General features: G+C 39.7%; 4 protein-coding genes across 10 annotated transcripts; 1 reads left to right on the plus strand and 3 right to left on the minus strand.

The window, feature by feature from the left end:
- The first annotated feature begins 463 nt into the window (after nucleotides 1–463).
- Nucleotides 464–8,186, plus strand: psmd13 (proteasome 26S subunit, non-ATPase 13). Its single transcript, NM_001200403.1, is given in 13 exon segments — nucleotides 464–604; nucleotides 1,774–1,852; nucleotides 1,938–1,972; nucleotides 2,434–2,489; nucleotides 2,613–2,656; nucleotides 2,758–2,844; nucleotides 3,017–3,188; nucleotides 5,444–5,523; nucleotides 5,726–5,851; nucleotides 5,985–6,047; nucleotides 6,741–6,821; nucleotides 7,036–7,152; nucleotides 8,015–8,186. Coding segments are annotated over 13 exon segments (1,137 nt in total). The 5' UTR covers nucleotides 464–503; the 3' UTR covers nucleotides 8,111–8,186.
- A 985-nt stretch (nucleotides 8,187–9,171) lies between these two features.
- On the minus strand, nucleotides 9,172–11,799 carry LOC108268664 (cytochrome c oxidase subunit 8B, mitochondrial). The gene is made up of 2 exons (XM_017473737.3): nucleotides 11,504–11,799; nucleotides 9,172–9,357 (listed from the first exon to the last, which is right to left on the minus strand). Exons 1-2 carry the CDS (start codon nucleotides 11,612–11,614, stop codon nucleotides 9,262–9,264), a joined length of 207 nt encoding a protein of 68 aa, XP_017329226.1. The 5' UTR covers nucleotides 11,615–11,799; the 3' UTR covers nucleotides 9,172–9,261.
- Nucleotides 11,800–13,570: 1,771 nt separating this feature from the next.
- On the minus strand, nucleotides 13,571–15,358 carry LOC124628407 (spexin prohormone 2). Of its 2 annotated transcripts, none has more exons than XM_047157003.2 (5): nucleotides 15,192–15,358; nucleotides 15,027–15,104; nucleotides 14,903–14,957; nucleotides 14,296–14,373; nucleotides 13,571–13,867 (listed from the first exon to the last, which is right to left on the minus strand). In XM_047157003.2, exons 2-5 carry the CDS (start codon nucleotides 15,102–15,104, stop codon nucleotides 13,752–13,754), a joined length of 327 nt encoding a protein of 108 aa, XP_047012959.1. In that variant the 5' UTR covers nucleotides 15,192–15,358; the 3' UTR covers nucleotides 13,571–13,751. The 2 variants fall into 2 exon arrangements, with proteins under 2 accessions (XP_047012959.1, XP_047012960.1); XM_047157004.2 differs by having other exon boundaries at nucleotides 13,576–13,878.
- Nucleotides 15,359–16,150: 792 nt separating this feature from the next.
- Nucleotides 16,151–22,434, minus strand: tesmin (testis expressed metallothionein like protein). Of its 6 annotated transcripts, none has more exons than XM_053682325.1 (9): nucleotides 22,266–22,432; nucleotides 20,936–21,361; nucleotides 20,627–20,731; nucleotides 19,824–19,894; nucleotides 19,684–19,743; nucleotides 19,447–19,549; nucleotides 18,290–18,433; nucleotides 16,801–16,928; nucleotides 16,151–16,627 (listed from the first exon to the last, which is right to left on the minus strand). In XM_053682325.1, the coding sequence occupies exons 2-9, from the start codon at nucleotides 21,344–21,346 to the stop codon at nucleotides 16,438–16,440; spliced, it is 1,212 nt and encodes a 403-aa protein (XP_053538300.1). In that variant the 5' UTR covers nucleotides 21,347–21,361; nucleotides 22,266–22,432; the 3' UTR covers nucleotides 16,151–16,437. The 6 variants fall into 6 exon arrangements, with proteins under 6 accessions (XP_053538300.1, XP_053538301.1, XP_053538302.1 ...); XM_017473542.3 differs by having other exon boundaries at nucleotides 16,152–16,627; nucleotides 19,824–19,891; XM_053682326.1 differs by lacking the exon at nucleotides 19,684–19,743 and having other exon boundaries at nucleotides 22,266–22,434.
- Nucleotides 22,435–22,642: the final 208 nt, after the last annotated feature.

Consider the following 22,642-nt stretch of genomic DNA (forward strand, 5'->3'; position numbering starts at 1 on the left):
TGTAAATGTTTTAAACCTTAAAAAAAACATTATAATGAAACATAATTATTGTTTTTCATCACTGTAACGATAGTGTGGTCTATACAAACATAAAATTAAATAATAATAATAAATAATCCACAACCATCGACCAAGCTAAAATGCCCGGATAAACTGCCGCGATCTGATTGGTCCAGATGATTCAAGCGTTTTCCATACCGGATATGTTGGCTACGAAAGAAAGTTCGCGTTTGCATTCTGTTTATTATTGTTGTTTTCTTACGTATGTTGTAAATAAAAGCATCCAAAAAAGAAGCGTACTCAAATCAATATTCAAACAGTTATAAAACACGCTTATTAGCCATTACGTGAATAAAAATAATAAAGGATGATCCGCTAGGTGGCGGTAGTGAACCCTTTTGACGGTCTCAACGAAGAAGAATAAAATTAGCATTTAGCAGGTCCGCTAAAGCAAGCCAGACAGCAATCGAGCAGCAAGAGAGTACAATCGCACCGCTTCTACAATGAAAGATGTTCTCGGATTCCTCAAACTACAACAGGGCAAGAGTCCGACCCCAGAACTCGCGGCGGAATGGCACACACTGGAGGATTTATACAACAGAAAGTATGGCTTTTTTTAAAAGTAGCTTATAAGTCCTCAGTTAGCTAACACTCCCTAGTATCCGTTGTTTATTTTCCATATCCGTATTCTGAGCTGCTAACTACAATTGGCTATCACTTGCCAGACGCGATGTCTTTTGCTGTGTTAGCCAATCCCGATACAGGAGGCAGAATCTACCCGCCAATCCTAGACTGGGAGGGCGGGATTTGTCATAATACGGGTGGAGATGGGGCCGGCTAGCTGAGTCATTTAGCGTTTAGCAAATATAATTTTAGAGGTAAAGGTTTATTTTTATTCGCAGGGTTTTATAAAAGAGTGAAACAGATTCGCCTGGAAATGTGTTTGTATGGAGTAGTGAGATTTTAGTACACAGAAAGAAACGAAAACACACTACAGTCTCTCTAGTCATGGCTAGTTAACGAGCCGCGATAAAAATAATAATAATAACATAAATAAATGATTATTAATAATTAAATTAATAACCCTACAAACAAAAAGCCCAAATCAGTTAATCTTTAACAATTAATTTGATCAGTTTTGTGTGTGTGTGTGTGTGTGTGTATATATATATATATATATATATATATATATATATATATATATATATATATATATATATATATAATTTATTTATTTATTTATTTATTTATTTCTCTCAGAACATTTTAATTTTGTAAAATATTTTTTGAATGTGAAGCAGTAGGGTTATGTGACCTAATTATTTAACTAAATAATTAAATGAACAATTAAATAAATACATTTTAATTGCTGTTTGATTTAACCAGGTAAGTCTTTTATTTAATTTATTATGTTTGTTTGTTTATAAACCCACCAGCTTTATATATTAATATATTGATATGTAGCGTAATATATTTGGAATGTTAAAGTCATGGCAGAGAGAGGGGGAGGGAGGGGGGGTTACAGTTTGGAGGGAAATTAAATAATTTATATTTAAGATTTTATTTCATAATTTTATAAACTGCAGACTGAAAGAATAACTGAGTAATAGATGTGACATAAAGGTAATAGTGAATATTGTGGTGTTCTGCTTGGTGTGTGTGTGTGTGTGAGAGAGAGAGAGAGAGTGTGTGCGCGCGCGTGTGTGTGCGCGTGCGTGTGCGCGTGTGTATAAACTGATACACACTGGTGTATGCTGTGAATCTCGTCCCCAGGTTGTGGCACCAGTTGACTCTGAAGCTGAGTGAGTTTGTGCAGAATCCGTGTTTCTGTAAAGGTGAAGGTCTCGTTCAGGTGAGACATCCGTTCACTTTTATTTCTCTTCCACACACAGAGCAGAGGCGTGATGTGATGACGTTCACTTTGTGTTTCATTACAGCTTTACGAAAACTTCATCTGTGATTTTGAACACAGGTAGGTGTGTGTGTGTGTGTGTGTGTGTGTGGGTGGGTGGGGGGATAATGAATGGATTCATTTATTTAAATAATATATTTTTTTAATTCAATTTTAATTTAATATAATCAAATGTATTAGTTGTTGCAAATATTTAATTAAGTATGAAATAAGTTCATTAAAAAAAAACACTAATTAAATTAATGCAGTGGTATAAAAAGCTAAATAGAAATACATTCATTTAATTCATTTATATCATTTTAGAAATAAACTAATTTTAAACCCCAGTTAATTAATAAAATAAATATAGAATTGTAATTAGTTTTTGTTATCCTGTAGTTTTTTTAGTTGCAGGTGCCTCGAATTGTGGTTTAATAATAATAATAATAATAATAATAATAATAATGATGATGATGATGATGATGAACACTTTTTCTTTGTGAGTGAGGTGTTTATTATCCTTTCTGCTTTTTCACCTGTAGAATTAATCCTCTGTCATTAGTGGAAATGCTCCTCCATGTGGTCAGACAGATGCCAGGTATCTCTCTCCCTCCCTCCCTCCCCCTCCCCCTCTCCCTCTCTCTCTCTCTCCCCCTTTCCATGTTTATCCCACACAGCATGTAGAGTGATAAAGATAGCGTTACTCTTCTCTCTCTGACAGATCCGAACACCGCCATCACGTTCCTGGAGAAGACGAAGGAGAAGGTTAGTGATGGTGTGATATCACTCACGTGTTCACGTTAACGTTCTCACTCGAATTAATTCTTCTCTACTCTACGTTTTCCGTCTGTTTTGATTCGGATCAGGTGAAGTCGAGTGACGAGGCAGTGATTCTGTGCAAAACGGTGATCGGCAGTCTGAAGCTCGACATCAACGATCTGCCTGCGACTAAAGTGAGTTACTCACACACACACACACACACACACACACACACACAGTCTTTTTTTTTACGTCAATTTGCATAAAAATTTTAGGTGACTGATAACAATAATAGCAATATTTCACTCCTTCTGAATGTTTCTTACCTGTTGTTGTTGATGTTGAAATGTTTGTGTTTTTGTGCAGAAACTGATTGAGGAAGTGGAGGAGATGCTAAACGCGTTGCCGGGAGTGACGTCTGTGCACGGCCGGTTTTACGATCTGTCCAGTAAATATTATCGTATTATCGGGAACCACGCGCTTTACTATAAAGACGCTCTGCGCTACCTGGGCTGTGTGGACGTCAAAGACCTGCCAGGTGAAATCTCTGAACTCGCCTCGGAAATAATTTATACCGACACTAATAATAAAATCTTTATATAACATACTCCTCTGGAACCAGAAGCAGTAGTGCAGTGGGAGTGTAGTGGTGTGTGGTAGAATAGGGGCAGTATAATGGTATTATCAGAGGAGTATAGTGGCAGCAAAGCAGTAGTGCCGTGATATTATGACAGAAAACAACACTATAGAAGTATCGTGGTAGTATAGAGGCAGATTAATGACAGTATATCAGTCATTTAACAGCAGCTTAGTAGTAGTCGAGTGGCAGCACAGAGTGGCAGCACGGGCAGTATAGCGGTAGTATAATGGCGGTAGTATAATGGCGGTAGTATAATGGCGGTAGTATAATGGCGGTGTGGGGGTAGTATAAGGGCAGTATAGCGGTAGTATAATGGCGGTAGTATAATGGCGGTATAGCGGTAGTATAATGGCGGTAGTATAATGGCGGTAGTATAATGGCGGTAGTATAATGGCGGTAGTATAATGGCGGTAGTATAAGGGCAGTATAGCGGTAGTATAATGGCGGTATGGCGGTAGTATAATGGCGGTAGTATAAGGGCGGTATAGCGGTAGTATAATGGCAGTGTGGGGGTAGTATAAGGGCAGTATAGCGGTAGTATAAGGGCGGTATAGCGGTAGTATAATGGCGGTAGTATAATGGCGGTGTGGGGGTAGTATAAGGGCGGTATAGCGGTAGTATAATGGCGGTATGGCCGTAGTATAATGGCGGTAGTATAAGGGCGGTGTGGCGGTAGTATAAGGGCGGTGTGGCGGTAGTATAAGGGCGGTATGGTGGTAGTATAAGGGCGGTATGGTGGTAGTATAAGGGCGGTATGGCGGTAGTATAAGGGCGGTGTGGTGGTAGTATAAGGGCGGTATGGTGGTAGTATAAGGGCGGTATGGCGGTAGTATAAGGGCGGTGTGGTGGTAGTATAAGGGCGGTATGGTGGTAGTATAAGGGCGGTGTGGCGGTAGTATAAGGGCGGTATGGTGGTAGTATAAGGGCGGTATAGCGGTAGTATAATGGCGGTATGGCCGTAGTATAATGGCGGTAGTATAAGGGCGGTGTGGCGGTAGTATAATGGCGGTATGGCCGTAGTATAAGGGCGGTGTGGCGGTAGTATAATGGCGGTGTGGCGGTAGTATAAGGGCGGTGTGGCGGTAGTATAAGGGCGGTATGGCGGTAGTATAAGGGCGGTGTGGCGGTAGTATAAGGGCGGTATGGCGGTAGTATAAGGGCGGTGTGGCGGTAGTATAAGGGCGGTATGGCGGTAGTATAAGGGCGGTGTGGCGGTAGTATAAGGGCGGTATGGTGGTAGTATAAGGGCGGTATAGCGGTAGTATAATGGCGGTATGGCCGTAGTATAATGGCGGTAGTATAAGGGCGGTGTGGCGGTAGTATAAGGGCGGTGTGGCGGTAGTATAAGGGCGGTGTGGCGGTAGTATAAGGGCGGTGTGGCGGTAGTATAATGGCGGTAGTATAATGGCCGTAGTATAATGGCGGTATGGTGGTAGTATAAGGGCGGTGTGGCGGTAGTATAAGGGCGGTATGGTGGTAGTATAATGGCGGTATGGTGGTAGTATAAGGGCGGTGTGGCGGTAGTATAAGGGCGGTGTGGCGGTAGTATAAGGGCGGTGTGGCGGTAGTATAAGGGCGGTGTGGCGGTAGTATAAGGGCGGTAGTATAATGGCCGTAGTATAATGGCGGTATGGTGGTAGTATAAGGGCGGTGTGGCGGTAGTATAAGGGCGGTATGGTGGTAGTATAAGGGCGGTATGGTGGTAGTATAAGGGCGGTGTGGCGGTAGTATAAGGGCGGTATGGTGGTAGTATAAGGGCGGTATGGTGGTAGTATAAGGGCGGTGTGGCGGTAGTATAAGGGCGGTATGGCGGTAGTATAAGGGCGGTATGGCGGTAGTATAAGGGCGGTATGGTGGTAGTATAAGGGCGGTGTGGCGGTAGTATAAGGGCGGTGTGGTGGTAGTATAAGGGCGGTGTGGCGGTAGTATAAGGGCGGTAGTATAATGGCGGTGTGGCGGTAGTATAATGGCGGTGTGGCGGTAGTATGTGTTGGTGATAAACAGGAAGCTCAGTTCGGGACACAGCCGGTCTGATAGTTGAAGACATCTGAAGGTGCTGAAGTCTCAAAAACTTGTAAATAAACTTTTTGTAAATAACACATGAAAACGTGATTTATTTGTGTATTTGCTTTGTTTTTATTTCCGTCCTGTAGGGGCGGAGCAGCAGGAGCGAGCCTTCACACTGGGATTGGCTGGCCTGCTCGGAGAGGGCGTGTACAATTTTGGAGAGCTGGTACGTGATTGTTCAGAAATCCTGCCCTGTGTTTCAGTAATACGCTCTTCTCCACTTCCCCTCGTCTAATCACAGCCCATGACAGATGTTTCAGTTTCACACACACATCTGGATGGCTGTAGTTTATGTGTCAGTGTTGGTTAATAGATGTTTGGAGCTGAGTGTTTGAGGATATGAAGCTGTTTCTGACTCGGGTTTGTAGCTGATGCATCCTGTACTGGAGTCTCTGAAGAACACGGATAAGCAGTGGCTGATCGAGACGCTCTACGGCTTCAACTCAGGAAACGTGGAAAAGTTTCAGGCTTTAAAGTCCGCCTGGGGTCAGCAGGTGAGTGTGTGTGTGTGTACGTGTGTAGAGCTGATGCTGGAGTATAGTTGAGTGTGTTGTGATGAGACTGTCTGTGTGTGTGTGTGTGTGTGTGTGTCTGTGTGTGTGTGCGTGCGTGTGTTTTGTTCTTCAGCCTGATCTCGCAGCACACGAGGCCAAACTGATGCAGAAGATTCAGCTGCTGTGTGTGATGGAGGTGAGATGGTTAAACGTGGAGATGTGTGTATAAGCTGAGACAGTAGCACAGTGAGCACTTGTAGCAAAGAGCACGCTGGCTAACTGCTCGCTAGCACGCTAAACCCAGCTTGTTAGCGAGAACACATAAGACCGTTGTCTCTTTTTTTTTTTTTTTTTTTTTTTTTTTTTTTTTTTTTTTTTTTTTTTTTTTTTTTTTCCCGCCCCCTCACCTTTCGAAAGGGGTGGTGTGTGTCTGAAGCCGCCTCTTACTCAGTAAAACTCTGAAAATATAAGTTCTCAAACAGGATACGGACTAATTTAATCGTGAATCGTTCTCGGGAATGTTTACACACGCAAACGTGACATTTAAGAAAATCCAGTTAGTTGTAAAGATCGTTAGCGTCGTATCCGCACTGCAGTGGCTGAGCTGCGTTACCGGAAGATTTAGTGCACACCCGCTCCTTCACCGTTTGGTCGTTTTTTTTGGTCGATTTGTGGGTGTGGCTAAATGTAAATGAACGCTCCTGAAATTTGGAGGGTACGTGGTGATATCAGCGTGTACACAGAAAATCTGAAATGTTTGTAAACCTGGTGGGGAACATTTCCAAAAAACTGAAAATGTATTTTTTTTTTTTTTATTATTGTAATTTTTTTTATAAATGATCACAAGACTAGATCAGATGTCTTGACTTCTCTCTCTAACATTCTCTAGATGACCTTCACCAGACCGGCAAATAACAGACAACTGACCTTCCAGGAAATCTCTCAGAGCACCAGAGTCCCAGTAAACGAGGTGTGTGTGTGTGTGTGTGTGTGTGTGTGTGTGTGTGTGTGTGTGTGTGTGTGTGTGTGTGTGTGTGTGTGTGTGTGTGTGTGTGTGTGTGTGTGTGTGTGTGTGTGTGTGTGTGTGTGTGTTTTTTCCTGGAGCCGAAACCATCAAACCATTTTGTCCTCCATGCGAAGGATGAAAGCACTGCTGTTAAGTAACTGTAGTGTGTGTGTGTCAGGTGGAGCTCTTGGTGATGAAGGCTCTGTCAGTCGGACTTCTGCGAGGAAGCATCGACGAAGTGGATCAGAAAGTTCAGATGACCTGGGTACAGCCACGAGTCCTCGATCTGCCACAGGTAACACACACACACACACAGAGATCTGTCGTTTTCGTCCCGTCTCGTGAGTCCTGACCCGTATCTGATTCTCACCTGAGTGCTTTACTCTCGGCTCCGAAACAATTTTCATATTATTTCATAAAAATTCCCTAAAATCCACGATTCTGAACTCCAGCAAATAGAAAATCTTCCGCGTCACTGCGTCAGCGTGACCGCACAGGACAGATCGTTCACCTGAGTTATAGTAGAGTCTTTGTTGTTAAACGACAGCTAGCTTTTAGCTGTACTCGTGTTCGACGCACGTGAATGGAAGAGGGCTGAACGCGCGTCGTGACGACGTCACGTGACTCGTCTCGGCCCGAACCTGCGGTAATGGTGTAAAATTGCAGCTCCTCCGGATATCGCGGAGTTCCTTGATTTTTGCGTTAATTCCTGCGATGGTGAGATCCTGCAGGGACTGACTTGCGTTTTAAGTCTGTTTTTATTGTGCATGTGTTTAGCCCTTGTTTCACTTCTCGCGTATTATTTATTAAAACGCGTCAGAGCCGACTCTCGTTTATTCATCTACATCAGCGAGAATGTGACTACGAGGAAACTCGAGGACGTGAGCGTTGAGATGGACGATCTCGAATGTGAAAAGATCTGATCTGTTTTCTTACACGCGCTGAAATCGGATCTGTATCAGAAACGGTCGCTCCGGAGACGCTGCTGAAGTTCAGCATGTGATGATGCGTCACTTGAGCTGATAAAAGTGAGGAAGGCGAGGGGACGTGTACAAGGGTGCGTTTTGGAACAGGGTTTGAAGACGGGATCAGGGGGAAGGAGACTAAACCCATGCTTTAGCGATGACGTGGTTGATGTTGGATTGTTTGTGTTGCAGATAAAGGGCATGAAGGAGCGTCTGGACTTCTGGTGTGGAGATGTGAAGAGCATGGCCGTGCTGGTGGAGCATCAGGCACATGACATTCTCACATAAACGCACACACACTTTATTACCTGTAATGTGTGTTAGCGTGTGACCTTCCGTGTTTCATTAAAGACCTTTTCACGTAGCTGTGGTGTTTATTCTGCTTGTTTCATGGTGTGAACGGATCTGAGGGAAGCAGGAAATATTTGGAGGAAGCTAAACATCAGCCAGCTTTTGTGAGTGCGTGTGCGTGTGTGTGTGTGTGTGTGTGTGTGTGAGAAGGAAGTGTTTTTTCAGAGCTGGTTTTACAGGAACAACTCCCAATTCAACTAAAACCTTTGTACAGTAATGGTTTAGTCTAGATTTTTAGTTTCAGTTCTACGAGAACAGGATCATCAACCAGGAACAGATCAATAAACTGATGTTTAAAGCACAGATTTGAAAACCGTGTTAAAATCTGAACAAATAGACATAAATAATGTTCAGTCTATATTCTATACCCGTGTATGCGTCACTGATGCGCTCTGAAAGGGTGTTTAGTGTTGATGCCCTAACCAACACTGCGATTGGCTCTTTTTTCAGGAGGGGGCGGGGCTTTATTTTACTTGTGTTGGCTTTAGAAGACATATAAAGCTATTATTGTTTTTCATCATATCTGGGGGAAATAAAACAAGCACTGGACAGGCCACACCCATGAGGATGGCCACGCCCACGAGTGACACGAGCGATATATCTTCTGTTAGTGTTGAATGCAACTCAAATTATTTTATATTACTCCATAAAGATTTCTGAAATATTTCCGAATCACTGTGAGAACAAAAAGTGTTATATACATATACAATCACTATTGATCACCACACTATAAACAAAAACAGTGAAGTTGAGTGAATTTGTAATAGTAAGGAACTCGTTTGTACCGTTCGTGTGTTTATCACCTGGACAGGTACACAAAGCGACCCTTAAACGCTTTACCTCTAAAAACTGATTAAAGCGGCACCAGTGGTCTTTTAGGGCCCGATCATGTTCCTCAAATCATATTAACAGTTCACTATTTATAATCAAGAATTCCTTTTGATTTATTAATAAAGTCGAACAATTACATAAAAGTAAGTAATTACAGTCTGACTCTGTTAGTTTGTACGTTGGTTTATTAATGAGAAACGTGTGCGGTTATTGTGAGGAGGAATGCAGGGGAGCGGCGTGACGCCGTGTTCAGGTGCTCATGATCGCTTCTTGTAGTCCTCCAGGTGCGTGAGGATCCACCCTGAGGGGACGAGGATGGTCACAAACATGGCCGCCATGGCAATCAAGTGCTCCTGAGGACGGCACGAGCCAGAATTAGACAAATATTCTGCACACGCGTGATACAGTGACGATAAGAGACGAGTGCACAGTAGAGTCTAATCTTCACCAGCAGAATACTCTGAGTAACTGGTCTTATATTTCCTATTATAACGTTACACTAAACCATTATTAAAACTTCCCGGACATATTTACTCATTTCAAGCTTTTAAATGGTCATATTATTGTCAGATAATTTCGTTAATGTCTAGAAATAACCTCGAAACATTCGCAGCAGGATCTGCCAATAGAACAAGAAAATTTAAAGCTTGAAATGTTTCAAAATATCTAAAAAAATACTACATACATTTCACTATATTCAAGGTTCTGTATTTCCACTACGATGTAAATCTTTGCAGTGATACGTTTAGCAGCACGCTGCGGCATAATAATACAGAACTCAGACGACATGTTACTGCTTTATTTAGAGTTAATGTAGAGATCTTCATCAGCCTGAATAAAAGCTGTTCAAGCTGAATGCACATTCATCTAGATATGATAGATATCTGGAAGATTCTTTAAAAAAATGCAGTTGGTTTGATGGAAATTCTAGCGAGGACATGTTGTTGAGCCCTTAACATTATCTTACAAACAAAAACAAGTTTTCACTTCACTTTAAGGTGAAGTCACTGCATCAGTTACCACCTGAACCTACCATTCATGTTTCATGACCATATTAACCCTGTCAAATTCCTGCTGAAAGCTGATTGGCTGATTGACAGCCTTGTGTTTTAAGTAAGTAGATCATCATTAAAAATCCATTTATAGATGAACACAGATGCACCGCACCAAATTTCAGCTCGATCGGACTTACGGTTCCTGAGAAACCGTTATCTGACCTTAGCTCCGCCCCGGTGTATGACCACGCCCCAGACGTTCTCCTCATGTATACGCCTTTCAGGTCTCATGCGAAGCCGTGCAAAAGCACTCATGAGTTATTTACTACTGTTTGAGTGAACAAGGCTCCGCCCCATTAGTACTGATTGACATATTGTTTACAAACGTCAAAATGTTTTTGATCATTATTGAGCAGTTTGACATCTAATTTGTGAACATTGGCCAAAAATCCTAGGACTAATTCTCAAAAGTAAGCTTTGCATATTATTCAAATTAGCAAAAAATCTAAGTGGGTGGAGTTAAATGTTTTCTTCTAAAATTGGGAAACATTTTAGTAATAATCAAATATGCTACATATAAAAATTGGACTTTTTAAAAAAAATTTTTTTTTACCAAACAGTGTGTTCAAAACTAAATCATGTGGTGAGTTTTTTTGTCCTGTTTTTTTTCCCCCTTAAACATCAACCTTCCCATAGAGACATCCGAGGAAAGTGTACAAAACCGGACACGTTTACATCACTAACGTAATAACACTGATATTGATTGTGTGTTGTCTTTGTTAAATAAATAAATAAATAAAGCAGTATATACTGTTCAGTATGATAGTCATTTGGTGCGACAGGCATTTGAACTCCTCAGCTGTCGCACCGTGTGAACGCGTGTCGGACTGAAGGCTAAAAATACGTCAGCTTTTAAACTCAAATACTTCCACACCCGTACGATGTTAATGATTTGATCAACCTGAACCGCTCCAGAGAGCAGACGTTTTAATGTTTGTAATGCGTCGCTGTTGGGAATATTATCACGCTCCTCTGTTTATAATAGTGTCTGTCATTTAAATCTTTTTTTTAATGATTATTAAAAGAATTCCATGTCTATTTTAAGCTCTTTGCCATGTGATATTTTCCAGACAGACTTGTTATATAGTTCAGTGGACTCTCGATGAAGGTCAAACTTTTGGCCCGTTTTCAACAGCTCCAGCAGGGTAATGTCTGACACAGAAAACAAGGACACTAAATAGCCTGATATATGACTTCAGGTCAGTTCAAGCTCAGTATAGATTTATATACAGGTCATGTCTAATCTGAGAAGTGTGCCATCTGATCACGGCAGTGATGAGTACGTGAGAGCTGTCACATCTCCAGTGGGGTTCTTCTTAATCTCGTTGCCTTCTCACATTAACGCTCAACTGATTACAGACACGTTAATAAGTACCAGTATGTTTTTGATGACTGCTGCTACAGTTGTGTGTGTTTTTAAGGTGTGCTGAGTTTCAGTACTCACCCCTGTGCTCACGTTGTGTTTAGCCGGTTTGGCTGATATATTGGCTCTCGGTGTCAAGTGGTGTCTCAGAGCGGCTCTGAACAAACCAGAGGAGCGACTCAAAGCCAGCATGATTCCCTCTGCTGATCCGAGCGGTGGAGAAAGTGTGACTGCTGCTGCTGCGGTGTTCAGCTCAACACTGTTAGACTCTGATCCTGTGACTCTGCTGTTCACCTGCCAAGTGCTATTTATTACCCGAGCGTGCAGACCCGCCCTGCGACTTCCTGCAGCGATAAACACACAGCAGCGCCGCACTCACACCCACTGTGTTTAAACCACTCGTGTGGTGTTGATTTGGGTCAGGATGGACTCGACTCTGTGACACACTTGCTGTTGTCGGGACTCGACACCGTGTTTTTAATTTCTGAATGAAGCGCAAGCAGGAATTATAACTGCAGTAGAAACATTCACAAGACTCCACCGTTCTGACTGTTCAAATTTAACACGCACCCGGAGTTTCCTTTTTTTTTTGGAAAAGGGGCGGGGCCGAGTACCTATGTTCTGGTGAAGGTAGGGGTGGAGCCAATTTCAAAAGCCTGACTTCAAGAAATTCACAATATTACAAAGTCTTCTAATGTGTCTTTGAAATTTTATGATTATTTCAAATCGATGAACACGTTTATACGGTTAACACTGCAGCCGTTAATTCAGTACTATAAACCTAATTCAACACTTCAGAAACCGCCCGTTTTGATTCAGGACTATGAGTTAATTCAAAACTTTAGGTGTTAAGTCAGTACTATAAGTTCATTTGAGACTGTAGGTGTTTTTTCCCTCTGTATTCTAAACTAATTCAACACTGTAAGGGAAAAATACAGCACGATAAGGGATCAGTACTTCAACACGATCAGTGCTATGCTAACTGAGCGGTATGCGTGATTGTTGACACCCTGACCAGCACGCACTCGGGTCTGCTCCTCTGTAACACTCACCGTGTTGATGTGGTTCCACACGTTCTCAGATGACGGAGCTGTTGGTTCTGATTGAACACGTGTGACGGTCACCTGATTCATCCGAAACACTTATAGTCGATAATAACCACCGAGTTGGTTTGATGAGTTTATCATACCGTTATACCGGGTCAGGGGTCAGGGTATAAATCCACATCACGCTGAGCGTTCACACGGCCGATGCTCCTCAGCATGAAACTGCTTATCTGTTCATCTTCTGAACACACTCTAAATCAGACGTCCAGCGACGCCGTCACACACTCGACACACAGCAGGTGGCTCGCTCGCAGTGTGAAATCCGACTCGTCTCGGCTCACACACGCCTCGGTCCTGTCGCTCTGAAATAAAGGCAGTGAGGCTTCAGCTCGTGTGTTCGTGCCGTCAGGGATACTGTGAGCTTCTTCCAAATAAAGTTTCTAATTAATATAAAACTTTTTTTGAAGATGTTTGCATGCACGTTTAGAATAAAGAACAACTGAGTTATGCACTCAGTCATGATTTAATCCTGAAATTAGCATATTTATCTGAAAGAGGCGTGTCCGGGTTACACTTGATTCGGGGAGCAGCGCCACCTTCTGACAGTTTGAGGGTACCACAGTGTGTCACGCTGAAATTTGTTTGTAAATACACTCACACACACTATGGAATGTCATTCGAGGACAACATTAAAGACATAAATATCACGCTGTTAATTACTTAATTAATTAATTAAATCAGCCGAGAAAGGGTTTTTTCATCATAGGAGATGAGTCTTAATCAGAGACATGGCTTATCTGGGGAAGTAGATATTTTATGGATAAAATGATGAATGAAGTTTAAGTTTGTCTGTAAGTGTAGCAGATGAGCGCTAGGTCAGATTATCCTTCACATCGTGAGAAGCACGGGGAACTTTCCTCGCGTAAATAATCCGTGTTTGTGTTATGACCAAAATTTCTCAATCTGATTTATTAACGAAATTCGCATTCCTGCTAAAACATAATACAAGAAAAAGTGAAAGGAGACAACAGACTTACTCGAGTGGAATTGGACCTTTATCGAGTATTTACCTTACAGGAATACACAGCATGAGGAGGACAAGCAGTGTAGAAAATTTGACAATAATAATAATAATAATAGTAATAATAACAAGAATCATAGTCATCAGCTAACGTTATATAAGCAACCTATTACATCTATCAAACTTACTGGATATTTAATGAATCAAACAGGAATAAAAAAGTTAAAGACTTGAATCATTTTTTGTATCATTTTTTTTTTTTTTACAACTTATGAACAGTTTCAGCTGTATAAAACGAGCCTACTCTGTGTAACGGATCAGAAGATTCTCGGCCGTGAAAAGCCGCGTCGATCTTCTTCCAGCTTGCACTGACTTCATCTTTACAAAATCTAAACAAAAGTAAAAAAAAAAAAAAAAGAAGAAGAAGAAGAAGAAGAAGAAAAAAAGGTTTCTGGAAATGAAAGTTTAAAAGTTTTCACTGGATAATATTCGACATTTTCAAAAGAATTTTGATGAGAAATGATTTTTGACCAGAAACGTAAAACAATTGCACAATGATAATAACAAACAGTAAATTTGAAATTGTTACAGAATTATTCGCAAAATAACGAGTTTCTGAATAATACAGGGAATTCGTAAAGCCCCTGCTCACACACTGATCATGTATTCATTGATGTTTGTTAAAAGTCATCAGTGCAGGTGAACTCCCGTTAACGCACTGAATGCTATTAGTGTATAAAGAAAACAAAATGTACAAACATTATACAGTCGATCCTACTGATGTACACATATCGCTCGTTTCATACCTCTGATAACTACGTACAAGCTTTTCAGAGCGGATTTATAAAAATCACCATCGCTGTCTGGAATATATCTTCTACCATCTGTGGAGGAAGAAACACACCGCCATTTATCAGCTTCTTAAATACTGCATGGACGAGAGAACAAGAGATGTAGAAAAAGAGACAAGAGTTGAGTGAATGAATTTTACAAGTGCTGTGGATTTTTTATGGTAATCTATGTACATGTTGGAATACAGTGCAGTGATTAAAGTAAATATCTTCGTGTGGGAAACGTCGGCCTGATGCTCATTTCCACCTGCATGGAGTTTCACGTCTGTTTCCTGTTGTGTTGTAAAGTGAAGAGCTTTAAAGGGAGAAAGTCTACAGATTTAATCCAGACGATGAATTTAAGTCACCTATAAAAGCAGGTGGCATTTATTCAGCGTAGAGAAAACACTAAACTTACTTTCTTCTGAACACTTACTCCTAGTGAAATGTCTACCTTCAAGAAAGCACATGTCATTTTTATTTGGAGTAGTGCATCACTACTTGTTCGGAAGCACGGTGAATAAACAGTGCTGGGTTATCGGTATTGATGTCGTGTTAATTACGTGAAAGAGCGAACACTCACATTTCCCCTTCAGGTACAGCATCGACTGCGGTCCCCAGTTTTTAGTCAGAGTCGTCTGGAGAAACAATAAGAGACGTTACAACAGAATAACCCTCACTTTAAAGATGAAGCAGTAAAGCTTTACCTTCTGAACGCAGTGCGACTCTGTGAACAAAATGACCAGCAGCACCGAGCACGTCCATAACACCCGCATGCGTGGCATCTTACAGCGCAAAAGACATTCTTCATTACAGTCACATAAGCAGTCACAAGTCCATATAAAAGTTTCAAGCATAACAGAAGTATTTACCGTGTTGTTCCTGCGAGGCGTAGAGGTGTGTGATGTGTCCGGCTGTGTCGTCTGTTTTTATCCCCATCAGGAACACCAGGACTCCCGGTTCGATAAGTTCCCACTGTGAGAAACGACTGCAGCTCCAAACCGCTCCTATCATGGCAAAAACGTCCGTATTAACCCCCACACACACACGTCTGACGTCAAGAACACATGAATCGATACACAGAGGTTCACCCTATACCCAAAACTCACAACACTTTACAAACTGTGGAGTAAAACAAGCAACACAACCGGGATATTTATTTCAGATCAAATTAAACTGGTGATAACAATAACAACGATAATCAACACTGACCATCTTTTCTCAGAGGTTACACCGCATAACCTTCTACTTTAAACACCAACAGTGACGTTACAGTCATAGTGTACTTTTTATAAACAACAAAGTCTCAGACAAATAAAATAAATATAATACAAGATAAATAAATACATGGATCATTTAAATGCCACAGCACAAATGACACCGAATTTAACTTTCAAACACTGAGCATAAACACAGGAGCACTCAGAATACAGAAAGAGAACACAACACAACAGCATTTTTAGTATCAAGGATTATAGAGCAAACTTTTTATACTGATTCACAGAATTATTGCAGTTAGTGTCTGACATTTTTGATATAAGTATTTCTTTAATATAACTATTTCTCTAAGATAATAATAATAATAATAATAATAATAAAGTACAAAACATATACATAAATTATCACAAACCTCAAATCAAATATCAAACGTCTGCAAGTTAAAAAATAAGGATAAAAAAAAAAATTATAATTATTATTACTTTAAAAAAATATATGAAAAGGATCAACACAACACATACACACACATACATATACATATATATATATATATATATATATATATATATATATATATAAAATAACTTAAAAATATAAATAAATATAAAGAAGTTAAAAAATAAAGACAAAAATCCTAGAGTATATGTAAATTATATTAAAAAATGTTATATATATTATATAAAAAAAAATACAATATAATAACTATAAAAGACAAATAAAAATAATCATCACACATTAATGTACTAACACTCCGTGGAATATGACATGAAACATATTCCCTGTACTGTGTGTGTGTGTGTCAGCTACCTGTGTGTGTGTGTTATGCAGCTATACCTATGTGTGTGGAAGCTCTACCTGTGTGTGTGTGTGTGTGTGTGTGTGTGTGTGTGTGTGTCAGCTCTACCTGTGTGTGTGTGTGTGTTTGAACATGTAGTGTACTATCTGTGCTAGACAGTATCCGAACTCCTCCAGAGTCGCTCGCTCAGCCTGAACTTCAGAGAGTCCCTCCTTCTCCGCCTGCTCAGCCTGAGCCAGCAGACAACTGCATGTGGCCTCCACTACAGCATCCGTGATACAAGACACACTGCTCCTGTCCACACACACACACACACGCACACACACACACGCACACACACACACACACACACACACACACACACACACACACACACATGCGCACACACACACACGTTCAGAAATTAGTTGAAATCGCTTTAAAGCTCCAGAACAGGAGAGTGGGGTAAACAGGATCGCTCGACTGACTTGGTTCTGTGGTGTGTGTTGCTGTAGTCGGGGTGTGAAGACGTCTCCACTGCGCTCTCCTTCACCACACTCCTGATGTAGTTATTGCAGCTCACACACTTACACATGGACGAGCACATGATCTTAGCCTGTAAAACACACGTCATACACACGTCATACACACGTCATACACACTCAACATCATGACAACTATAATATAAATAATATTTATCATCTTCAGCATCATCATAGATCATAAACAGTGACAAGGTTTATTAAAATACTTTTTATTTTTATTCAAAAACCTGTCATTAATGTAATATTATTTAACTGTTCATTTCTTTCTTTTTTTTAGCCGTTCAACCTAATAAAAATTAATAAATCTTAATCTAGGACTGTGAGATGCAATAATATGAGTAAATATTAATCAAAATCATCATCAAGAATTTATAAATAAATACAAAAACATTCCATTTTTTAAAATTTCATTTTTAATTTAACTTTCATAATAACATATTAATAATACTGTTTTCTTTACAATTCAAAGCAAAACCACACTATATTTAACAAGTTTATAATACTAATAATAATAAAGTTTATTAATCATCATCATGAATAATGTATAATAAATAGTACAAACTGTATTTACAACTGTATTTAATTTTATTATTTAAAACGTTAATAAATATAATTATTTTGCTTTTTAATGGTTTTAGTTTAATTAAATATTACTTTTGAGCAATTTAACTTTCACAATAATATAGTCATTTTTTTTAGTCAAATTTTTTAAAGTCAAATTTTATAATTCGACAAAAACACAGAACATTCTGCTGGACAGATTCTACAGATAATACAAGAGTCTTTTAATAATAATAATAATAATAATAATAATAATAATAATAATAATAACTTTATTTAAGCTACTTTATTATTTATCTACATGCTGTTGTCCCTGACTACTAGCTTTAATCTCTAAAAACTATTTTAAATAATAATCATCATTTCTTTTATGAATAAATACTGAAAAACATACATAAATGTAATTTTTTTAAAAAAGTGTGAAAATTTAACATGTAATCTTATTTTACTTTATTATATACATATTTTAATTTATCTTATTTGATTATATTTATCTTAATATTAATCATATATTATCTTCAATGCAAAAACCAAAACCAAAACAAGCTCTCGACGTGAGCTTTAAGGACGGAACACCAAGATTCAGTGTCCGAGGTCATTTCAGGAGACTAATAGGGATAACCCGTAATCCATTTAAAGGATAACAGGAAACACGGAAACACGAATATTACTCAAACTAATCATGGGGTACCGGGACACAGCAGCAGTCAGGCGCACACGCTGAGGGGAAACACTCCAATAACACGAGAACACGGAGACAGGACCACAACAACAACACAAGCACATGGTGATCGTCTCCATGGAAACCTGCTACATAAGTGCTACATAAGTGCTACCTGCTACATTTTACATCGACCTCGTGTCACTTCACCTTGTAACACTCGCAGTAGTTCTTCAGGCAGCCCGAGCTTTTGCAGTTACAGCCTCGTGTGTGACTTCCTTTCGCATCCCCCTCTACACCGCTGCTGCTGTGGATTTTAGAACGAAAGGCCTCCGGGTTTCTGTCTAAACAGGTCTAGGAAGGAAGAAACAATCCAAATTAATCCGATGTAGTCTTTCATATTTGTGGGAGAAAAAACCCCGCACATAATATGATTTACTGAAACGTGTTGCCGAATTTCACATCTTCTAGTTGAGTGAAATAACACGACCGTATATATAATATTAGAGGCGCTTCTAATTATCTCAACAGTAGGCGGTGTCACCGCAAACAGATTCATTTATCATCCGCTTCACTGTGTGCTGAGCTCAGAGCTGGTGACTTCAGCTCAGAAATGATCTTCATATTTAAATGGGGAAAATTTGTGCGTATTCAGATTTTGTCTACACACCTACCTGCTTATGAGAATTTCCTGACCTCACGTGAAGATTATGCAAATGACCTGCGTGTTGCGACGCCTCAGAGGTTGCCGGATTTAACTACGTAAATGTCAGAGCACGACATAAATAAATAAAATGTAAAATAACAGCCCGTGCTGGATCAAGTGCTATTCTACGTTCTGCTGAATAATGAGTGTTAGCCATTTTGTTAAGTGATTTTAATGTGATCAATTCAACTAGGACTATTCATGTAGTGATATATTGGTGATATACTAAACTCCTATTAGATTTATTACAGTACTGTAACACGCTCGCCATCTTCTCATTCATATATCATCATGTCAGATTTGCGTTCTTCTTTTTTAAATTTGACAGCAAAGTCCACATTTTCCATCCCTGATCTTTTTTTTCTGGTTCTGGTTTGAAGGTGAACGTTTGTGTTTAAAGGTGGCGGTCTAGCTCGGAAAATCCACTTAAGCGGCTGCGTAACCCGGCTCTGAATACCAGGAACTTTCCTAGCGTACATTCTGACTCGGACTTTCGGTTCTGAATACCGCTCTTAGATCTTAAATTAGGGTCTCGCTGTACAAACTGAAAAAATCTCATATAAATAAGAGTTTATACCGAATTCAAAAGCAAATATAACATGAGCGCTCCATCGTTAAGCACTGTAACAAAAGTAATCAAAGTTACTCTATAAGACTTGACCTTAATGGCTCTGTATCTGTCAGTCGCATGCTCCACGTTGTTGCAGCAGTTAATGCAGTCGCAGTCGCTGCACATCTCTCCGTTTGCAAAGCAGTCACAGTAGCTGGTGAGAGATTTGTGAAATCGGACAATTATCTTACACACAGTAATGTGAGTAGTATTTTTTTAAATACTCGTTGCATTAATTCTACTTTTGTCTATCTGTATTAAAAGAAAATTCAAAAATAAATTACTTACAGTTTCAAACACTGAGATTTAGTGCAGTGGCAAGGCTTCTTAGATTTTTCCGAGAAGGAACTAAATAAACATTCAACTTTATTATAGTTATTATTAATAAAATATCTAATGATGGTGTGTGTGTGTGTGTGTGTGTGTACCGCATGAGGTCCTTGTGTTGCCCCACTATCTCTATATCAGGAGGCACAGGGTAAAATGTAGGTTGAACCTGCTTGTGAGAAAATAAGAATAACAATTTTAAAAAACTTATAATAATAACAACATGTGGAAGAATTGCCACTGAGTGCTGTTATTGTTTATTTATATTTTACATAAATCAACAATCCTTGTAACTTAGCTCGTGCTTGTTTAGACATCACATACATGAGATTTTTTCAGTCAGGATTTAGGCTTCATCTCAGAACTGAAAAAGCGTTGGTTAAAGTAGTAAATGACCGAATGTTGGCGTCTGATCACGGTCAGGTCTGATCAGGTCTTATGCTGCCTTCAAGTCCTATCAGAAATATCATAATTACCAGGTGAGAGCACTTGAACGGCAGAAATTACAACTCTGGAACTCTTATTTTTCTATGAACCCAAAAGGAGTTGGAGTTGGAGGTGTGTTCATTTTTTTCCAGAACGAAACCATTTGAATACACAGCTTGTTGAAATCTCCACCAGCGATCATCAGAGGGAGAACTTGAAGGCAGCATTATTGGATCGTTATCGGTTTGTAGATGTTAATGATGACTTCTCTGTGCGTACAATAATAAGGTTCGGTGTTCCACAAAACTCTGTTCTAGAACCAATGCGAACATAAACAGGTAACTGAGTAACGGGAACTAAACTACAGCTGCTCTGATTTACACTTTTATTACACTCTCATACACTGTAAAAACGAATAATAACGAAAGGTTACTATTCACACAGAGCGAGTGCTGTACTGTATGCAATAGGATCGTACACTGTGGCCTAAATCCGTCTGATTATGCTGCCTGATAGACTCGCGTGTGGAGAAGATCTGCGTATACTCCGAGTTTAGACTGGCCACAGCGTCACATAGTTCTGCCTGCACAGACACAGAGTTTAGATCAGATTACAACTGAGCACAAGATAAGAGTACGAAATACTTCTATACATCAGCTGCGTGAGATAAGGCTAGAACGTTTTTGCCAACTTTCTCAGAACAATAAACAAATAACTATGAAAAGATTTGGTAAAAAAAAACAAAACAAAACATGGGGGGTGGGGTTTAACACTTGGTTTCACTCACTGAAGACGCATCATACTGAACAGCGCCTCCAGGTGTCCAGGTGTGTGAGGCAGTCGTATGACCGAGGAACTGATGCGGACTGGCCTGAAGACGCAGGCCATCGGAGTAACACACAGGAGGATACTGGGACAAATGTGAGCTTGACGGGTCACAACACAGTGGACGGGAAAAGCAGTACGTGTTAAAATCGTGGTCCCAGACAGACGGACACGCCCGCTGGTCCTCAGACGTAGCGTGAGGTGCCGGACTGTGCTGGTGATGAAGTGAACTAGGATGGCTGATGTTAATGCAGTCATTTGGGATTTCGATAGAGAACGGTGTGTAAGTGTAAGAGAGAGGAACCACAGAGCTTCCGATCAAATCCTTTCCACAGCTGTACACCAGTCCCGGAAAAGTGTTCTCCTCGTCCATACTGAAGGTGAAACTCTGCAGGAACATCACGAAGATCAGTTGAAATCACACAATGACATGTAGACGGTTATATCCCTGCTGGAATTTACATGCTGTCTACTCAGGAAGGACCCTATATACATTATTACTTACCTATTAATAATAAATAACTAAACCAGAGAGGCATAATGATATTTTGGATGAAAGAAAATGTTGTAAATATGAAATAAAACGTTATAATGAGATCCAATATATTAAAACAAATATATCAAAAGTAAGCTAATGTGAAACAAATGATCTGAACTGAAAAGACCCCAAACTGTCCCAAATAAATAATAACCCAAATAAAGTGTGTGGTTCTGAAACGTATCTCGTGCTGTAAATGTACCTCTTGATTTTTAAATAATCTCTTCAATCTGACAGTAAACTATAAGAGTTAAATTTGTTGTTGTTAAATCTGACAATTAAGTGCGCGGACTTCCTTTTAAAAATCAGCAAATGTCGCCATCTAGCGGTGTGATCTTCATTAAAACGGTGAGCCGAAAAAAGAATAATAAAATGATTATATATATTTATTTTAAATAATAAACTATTATTTAAAAATAAAAAATAATTTAAAAACGAACCAAAATTCAGTCTATTAAGTTAATCAGTTTGTTAGCTAACAATATGTTAAATTGCTAATCAGCGAGACACAAACTGTTCACCTTTGGCTAACTTTCATGACATGACATTGGATTTGTCCAATCGATGGACTTCTTTTTATTATGTAACCAATCCTAGCGCAGAGGGGGAGGGGCTTGTCTGAAACGGTTGTGGTTTAAAAAAAAAGATAACGCTCGAGCTCTTTTCCCACACAACTGTTAGCTAATATGGCTAAAAGCTGCGATTTAACGGAACAAACTTTTATACAAGCTATTTTTCCGAGACAGACACTTACCGAGATATTTGAATTATTAACCTATACGTGAAGGTGGAACTGTTAGAATGAATGTTCAAATATGTTATACTGTTTAAAGTATTTCTTTTTTAAACAACAATAACAACAACAAAAAAAATCAATCCGCAGATCCCTGAGGCTGGAGGCTTCTTGTGCTCGCGCACGCATGTGACGTCACAGCCAGGTGAGCGCATGCGCAGTGTTGTTGCTTTTTCAACGAGTAAATACAAAATGGCGGTATATTGAAGTGCCCTAGCTGTTACTTCGCATATTAAATAGTGCACTTCTTTAGGAAGCAGAGAGGCATTTGGGACTCGGCTATTATGCGATAATAAGTATTATATCAAGTTTAAGAAGCACGTCAATATAAATGGTAC

The sequence above is a fragment of the Ictalurus punctatus genome, chromosome 8 (genome assembly GCF_001660625.3).
Source record: "Ictalurus punctatus breed USDA103 chromosome 8, Coco_2.0, whole genome shotgun sequence".
Taxonomy (NCBI): Eukaryota; Metazoa; Chordata; class Actinopteri; order Siluriformes; family Ictaluridae; genus Ictalurus; species Ictalurus punctatus.

What these genes read in the sequence shown, in the direction of transcription:
- tesmin (XM_053682325.1), bottom strand. Translation starts at nt 21,346, where the DNA reads ATGGACGAGGAGAACACTTTTCCGGGACTGGTGTACAGCTGTGGAAAG. An exon ending in AAATCTCAGTGTTTGAAACT is followed by an intron (nt 19,550 to 19,683) that starts GTAAGTAATTTA and finishes ATCTCTCACCAG; the next exon opens with CTACTGTGACTGCTTTGCAA. An exon ending in ACTACTGCGAGTGTTACAAG is followed by an intron (nt 16,929 to 18,289) that starts GTGAAGTGACAC and finishes TGTGTTTTACAG; the next exon opens with GCTAAGATCATGTGCTCGTC.
- LOC124628407 (XM_047157003.2), bottom strand. Translation starts at nt 15,104, where the DNA reads ATGCCACGCATGCGGGTGTTATGGACGTGCTCGGTGCTGCTGGTCATT. An exon ending in AGTCGCACTGCGTTCAGAAG is followed by an intron (nt 14,958 to 15,026) that starts GTAAAGCTTTAC and finishes TTGTTTCTCCAG; the next exon opens with ACGACTCTGACTAAAAACTG. An exon ending in GCTGTACCTGAAGGGGAAAT is followed by an intron (nt 14,374 to 14,902) that starts GTGAGTGTTCGC and finishes CTTCCTCCACAG; the next exon opens with ATGGTAGAAGATATATTCCA.
- LOC108268664 (XM_017473737.3), bottom strand. Translation starts at nt 11,614, where the DNA reads ATGCTGGCTTTGAGTCGCTCCTCTGGTTTGTTCAGAGCCGCTCTGAGA. An exon ending in AACACAACGTGAGCACAGGG is followed by an intron (nt 9,358 to 11,503) that starts GTGAGTACTGAA and finishes TGCCGTCCTCAG; the next exon opens with GAGCACTTGATTGCCATGGC.